Below are 6292 nucleotides of genomic sequence, written 5' to 3' on the forward strand. Positions count from 1 at the left end.
CATCCCCGGTGGCACCTCCCGGGTGGTGGCACCTCCCGGGACCACCCACGGTGGCGCGTTCCCCCTCCCCCCCCGCTCCCTTCCTCAACCCCCCTCGTTAACCCCCCCCTAACGAGCCACCCCTTAATTAGTGCCTCCCCCCCGGCCCCCACCCCCCCCCCGTACCGCCCCTAATTACCGCAACTAACGCCGTTAATTAGCACTTAACGAGGGGCTCCCCCTCCCCCTTTGCGCGTGCCCCAACCCCCCCTTAATTAACCCCTCCCTTAATTAACCCCTCCCTTAATTAATCCCTCCCCCCCCTTAATTAACTCTCCCTTAACTAACCCCACCCTTAACCCCCCCAATTACCCCCCCTTAATTAAACCCTCCCTTAACGAGCCTCCCTTCATTAACGCTCCCTGAACTACCGTTACTTACGCCCCCCTTAATTAGCGCCTCCCTCAAGCCCCCCTTAAACCCCCCATTAATTACCCCCTCCCCTAATTAACCCCCCTTAACTAAACCCCCCCATTAATTACCCCCTCCCCTAATTAACACCTCCCCTAATTACCCCCTCCCTTAACTAAACCCCCATTAACCCCCACTAATTAACCCCCATTAACCCCCTCATTAATTAAACCCCCTTAATTAACCCCAACTCACCCCGCCACTACCCCATTAATTACCCCCTAATTAACCCCCCTTAACTAAACCCATTAATTACCCCCTTAATTAACCCCCCCATTAACTGACCCATTAGTTACCACCTTCACTAACCCCCTATTAATGACCCCCCTTAATTACCCCCTCATTAATCAACCCCCCCAATTAGCCCTGCCCTTACCCCACTGATTACCCCCCTTAATTAGTCCCTCCCTTAATTAACCCCCCCTTAACCACCCCTCCCTTAACTACCCCGTTAATTACACCCCCCTTAATTAACCCCCCCCATCACCTAACCCTCCCTTCGTTCCCCTGCTATTAATTAACCCCTCCCTTAATTAACCCCCCCCGGTTAATTACCCCCCCCCCAACCAAGCCCCTCCCCTTAATTACCCCCCTCCCCCCTTCATTAAGCCCCTCGTTAATTAGCGAGCGCTCGTTAACGGCTCTTACCGTGGGGGGAGGGGGGGGGTTGGAGCCACTCCTGGGGGGGGGTGGGGGGGGTGGGGGCGGGGCCTAAAAGGGGGCGGGGCCCGATGGGGGGCGGGGCCCGAAGGGGGCAAAAAAAGGCAAAAAAAAAAAACAAAACCCCAAAAAACATCCCCCCCCCCCCCAAAAAAATCGAATTAAAAAAAAAATTAAAAATAAAAACAATGGGGGAAAATATCAAAAAAAAACCCAACCCAACAAAAGTGAAAAGCGGGACCCCCCCCCCCCCCCCCCCAACCCCAAATCAGGCTGAAAATCCCTTAGAACGGGGGCGGGGGGAGGGGCGGCCCCGGTTTGGGCGGCTCCAGCCCCTTTGGACCATTTTGGGTCTTTCTGCCCCGTTTTGGGGCGGGTTGTGCTGGTTTGGAGGGGCGTTTGTTTGGGGGTTTTTTGGTTATTTTGGGTTTTGGCCAAAAGGGGGAGAAACGGCCCCAAAAGGCGAAATGCTGGGGGGGGGGGAGGGGCAGGGTGGTGACATCATCGATCTCCCCCCCCCTCCCCCCCCCCGTGGGAAAATGGGGCCGGGGGGGGGGAGGGGGGGAAAGGTGGGGGGGGGGGGGGGGGGAGGGGGGGGAAGGGGGGAGGGGTTGTTTTTGGGGGAAAAAAAGGAGATTTTTGGCACTTACGGTCGCCGCCGGCCCTTTAAAAAATTAAAAATCGCGCTGTGAAAAGACACAAAAAAAAAAAAAAAAAAAAAAACAGAAAAAACACGAGAAAAAAGGGTCAAAACGTCCAAAAATGGTTAAAAAACAAAAAAAAAAAAAAAAACAAAACCCCGAAAAACCCCCTGAAACCCCCAAAAATAATAAAAAAATAATGAAAAATATGGAGGGGGGAGGGGCCCCTCCCCCCCCCGCCCCTCCCCCACCCCCCCAACCCCCCCCAAAACCCCTCCCCCCCCCTTTCGATTTTAGGGGGAAAACAGGGCGGTTTTGACCCAAAAAGGGCTTTTCTCAGCCCAAAATTACGGGGGGGAGGGGGGAGTTGGGGGGGGGGGGTGGGGGCGGACCCTCCCCCCTAGTGGGGGGGTGAGGGGGGGAAAGGGGGGGGTTTGGGGTGAAAACAGGGGGTTTTTTGGGGGGGAGGCGTTTTGGGGTGAAAAAAGGGGATTTTGGGGGCGGGAAATAGCGTTTTGGTTTTTTTTAAAGGGCGGGGCCTAAAGGGGGGGGCAAATGGGGGGTTCAGCCCCAAAATTTAAAGCTCGGGGAGGGGCGAGGGGGGGTTTTTCACCAATTTTGCCCGGTTTTTGCGCAGGGAAAATAGCGGTTTTTGGAAGAAGGAAGGTTTTTTGAGGGGTTTTGCTCAAATTTGAGAAGTTTTGGCCCAAAATCTGAAGGGGGGAGGGGCGGTTTGGGGGGGGGGAAGGGGGAGGGGCTAAGAGCGGGGGGGGGAAGGGATTTTGGGGGGTTTTGACCCAAAATGGTGGAAATTTGGGCACAAAAAATGAAGCTTTTTGACGCTTGGTTTGGGCCCAAAAACGGGTGGTTTTTTTCCACCCGCTTTGACCCCAAAATTAGGGGGGAAAAGGCCCAAAAATGAGGTAAAAAATGGGGTTTTTGCCACTTTGGCCCCAAAAATGAGGAAAAAAAGTGAAGATTTTCAGTACGTTTGCCGAAAAAGTGAGGAAAAAAAAACGGGAATTTTTATAATTTTGGCCCCAAAATTGAGGTGAAAAATTGGGATTTTTCCCCACTCTGGCCCCAAAAATGAGGGGAAAAGGGGATTTTCGCCGTTTTGGCCCCAAAATTGAGACAAAAACCCCCAAGATTTTCACCATTTTAGCCAAAAAGTTGAGGTAAAAGTCAGGATTTTCACCATTTTGGCCCCAAAACTGTGTTACGAAACGGGATTTTCACCACTTTTGCCCCAAAAGTGAGGTTAAAAAAAGAGATTTTCACCATTTTGGCCCCAAAATTGAGAGTCGAAAGGGGATTTTCAGCCTTTTTGTCGTAAAAACGAGGTCAAAAGTAGAATTTTTACCATTTTTGCCCCAAAACGGAGGAAAAACGGACAATTTGCGTCATTTTAGCCCCAAAATTGAGAGAAAAAAGAACGTTTTCACCATTTTTGCCTCAAAAATGAGGTAAAAAGGGGAATTTTTGTCATTTTCGCCCCAAAGCTGAGGGAAAGGGCAGGATTTTACACCAATTCGTCCCCAAAATTGAGAGGAAAAAAAAAGAATTTTCACAATTTTGGCCCCAAAAATGAGGTTAAAAATGGGATTTTTGCCTTTTAGGCCCCAAAAATGAGGGAGGAGAAAAAGGGTTTTACGTCACTTTCGCCCCAAAACTGAGGTGAAAAACAGTTTTTTACCATTTCAGCCTCAACAACTGAGGTGAAACCCGGTATTTTCACCATTTTCACTACAAAAATGAGGCAAAAAACAAAATTTTTGTCATTTTGGCCCCAAAACTGAGGTGAAAATAGACATTTTTGCCGTTTTGGCTTCAAAAACGTGGTAAAAACCAAGATTTACATCATTTTGGCCCCCAAAATGAGAGAAAAACTAGAATTTTTGCCGTCGCGGCCTCAAAACTGAGAGGGAAAAGGGGATTTTTACCGTTTTGGCCCAAAATCTGAGAGGAAAAAGGGGGGTTTTGCCGCTTCGGCCCTAAAAATGAGGTGAATAACGTCATTTTGGGCCCTTAAAATGAGGCTAAAAAGGGGTTTTTTTCCGAGCCTTCCCAACGCCTCGAAACGGGGAAAAGGGGTTTTTGGTGTTTTTTGCCCTTCGCGCCCCTAAAACTCCGCGGGAAACGGGGATTTCCGCGGCTTTTACCCCAAAAGCGGGGGGGGTGGGGGGGGTGGAAGGGGGGCTCAGGCGGGAAAAGCCGATTTCCCCCGTTTTTTACCCCAAAAGGGAGGCGGGGAAGGGGCCGGCCGCCATTTTGCCGGCTGGGGGCGGGGTTAAAGCCCCAAACGAGGCTGGAAGCGGGGTTAAGGCCCAGAACGAGGCTGGGGGCGGGGTTAAGAGGGGAGTCGGGGGGGGCGGGGGGGGGGGGGGGGGGAAGGGGTGACCCCGCTGCCGGGAGGCGCCTGGAAGAGAAGCACAAGGCCCCGCCCCCCCATCCCCCAGAGCCAATCAGCGTCCCCCCTCTGGGCTAAGCCCCGCCCCCGTTGGCCCAAAGCCCCGCCCCCAGCCCCCCTTTTGGGCCCCGAACCCCCCATTTTCCCCCCAAAACGCCCATTTCCGGGCCCCCAATTCCCACTTTCGGGCCCCAAATCCCCCATTTTACCCCCCAAACCCCCCTTTAAAACCCCCCAAACCCCCACTTTTGGGCCCCCGAACCCCCGTTTTACCCCCAAAACCCCCCACTTTTGCGCCCCCCCAACGCCCCTTTCAAGCCCCCGAACCCCCGTTTTACCCCCCAAACCCCCCATTTGTGGGCCCCCAAATCCCCCTTTCGGGCCTAAATCCCCCCCTTTCAGGCCCCAACCCCCCCTTTTAAGGCCCCCAAAGCCCAGGTTTCGGCCCCCCACCCCCCACTTAAAGGCCCTAAAACCCCCCTCTGAGGCCTAAACCCCCGCTTTTGGGCCCCAAACCCCCATTTTACAGCCCAAACCCCGCCCCCAAGGGCCCCAAACCACCCCCCCACCCCCCTTTAAAGGCCAAACCCCCATTTCATCCCCCGAACCCCCGGTTTTGGGCCCCCCAAGCCCCCTTTTGGGCCTAAATTCCCCCCCCCCAAGGGTGCAACCCCCCCCTTTAAGGCATAAACCCCCATTTCAAAGCCCCAAACACCCATTTCAAAGCCCCAAACACCCATTTCAAAGCCCCCATGCCCCCATTTTAAAGCCCCAAAGCCCCGTTTTAAAGGCCCCAACCCCACCCCCAACCCCGCCCCCAGCGCCCCAAACCCCACCCCCCCTAAATCCCGCCCCCCCCAAACCCCGATGGGGCTCCCCCCCATCGTCCCCCCCCCGCCATCTTCCCGCTCCCCCCCATCCCCTTCCCGCCTCTTCCCCTCACGCTGCGAGGCCGCCATTATCCCTCCCCCCCGCCTTCGTCCCCCCTCACAACCCGCTTCTCCCCGCCCGTTCCCCCCCAGTGAGTCCCCACGTCCCCCTGTGTCCCCTCCCGCCACCATCCCCGGGGGCTCCGCCATTTCCCGCCCCCCCCCCCCCCCCGCCCTCACCGCTCCGGCTCCGGCCCCGCTCCCGCCGACCGCCGCCGCCTTCGGGGGCTGCTCGCAAAATGGCGCCCGCGCCGCCCTCTGCGCCGCACGGAGGGGGAGAAGCCGCGGGCCCGCCCCCCTCCTGAGGCACGCGGCGCTCCCATTGGCTGAGGGGCGCGTCGCTCAAGGGCGCGGCCAATGGGAGGCGAGGAAGGGCGGCGCGGCGCGGGAGGGGGAGGAGCGGCGGGGAGTGGTGGAGGGCGGCGTCAATCAAGCGGCGCGGGCGCGAGGCGAGCGCTGATTGGCTGAGCGGGCCAAGAAGGCGGGAGGGGCGGGGCGGCGGTGTGAGGAGGGATGGGCTGGGAGCGCTGTGATTGGGCAGCGCCGGGGAGGGCGGGGCGGAGCGGCAGCGCGGGCGCCGATTGGGCGAGGCGAGCGGAGGGGCGCGCGGCGATTGGGCGGCGCCGCTGTCAGTCAGGGAGAAGGGGCGGGGCCGGGAGGGGGCGTCATGGCGGCGCCCGCCGCGGGGCCCGATCCTTCCTGGGGCGCGCGAGCGCCGTTTATCCTGGTTTTGCCCGATTTTCACTGGTTTTGCCCCATTTCTGCTGGTTTGGGGCCGATTCTTCTTGGTTTAAGCCCAATTTCTACTGGTTTGGGGCCTCTTCTACCGGTTTGGGCCCGGTTCTCACCGGTTGGGGCCTTTTTTATACCGGATTAACCCCCTTTTTTACTGGTTTGGCCCCATTTAAACTGGTTCCGACCCCCCCCCCCCAACTGGTTTTGCCCCGTTTAAACTGGTTTTGCCCCAATTCCAACCTCTTTCACCTCAATTCCAACTGGTTTTACCTCATCTTAACTGGTTTCACCCCAATTCTTACTGGTTTCACCCCAATTCCCACTGGTTTCTCCCCAGTTTAACTGGTTTCACCCCAATTCCAACGCGTTTCACCCCATTTTAACTGGTTTCGCCCCAGTTCTTACCGGTTTGGCCCCAATTCCAACCGGTTTCGCCCAATTCCAACTGGTTTTTCCCCCTTTTTTAA

The 6292-nt window shown here is 56.4% G+C and overlaps 1 protein-coding gene across 7 annotated transcripts in view; it reads right to left on the reverse strand.

Annotated features, from left to right (window-relative positions):
* LOC141737260 (heterogeneous nuclear ribonucleoproteins C1/C2-like) overlaps positions 1 to 5376 on the reverse strand; it is a 14122-nt gene extending 8746 nt beyond the window's left edge. For 2 of the 7 annotated variants that reach the window (XM_074571932.1, XM_074571929.1), the window contains exons 1-2: positions 5271 to 5376; positions 1761 to 1796 (exon numbers count right to left, since the gene is read on the reverse strand). Coding sequence is in view for 2 of the 7 variants with exons in the window: in XM_074571925.1 (XP_074428026.1) it covers positions 1 to 3 (3 nt within the window). In the remaining 5 variants the exon portion in view is untranslated. Of the gene's footprint in view, positions 121 to 1098; positions 1617 to 1760; positions 1797 to 5270 lie in introns of those variants that run through there. The other 5 variants (XM_074571933.1, XM_074571931.1, XM_074571930.1 and 2 more) reach the window with 5 other exon arrangements.
* Positions 5377 to 6292: the final 916 nt, after the last annotated feature.

Source organism: Larus michahellis, unplaced genomic scaffold, assembly GCF_964199755.1.
Source record: "Larus michahellis unplaced genomic scaffold, bLarMic1.1 SCAFFOLD_53, whole genome shotgun sequence".
NCBI lineage: Eukaryota > Metazoa > Chordata > Aves > Charadriiformes > Laridae > Larus > Larus michahellis.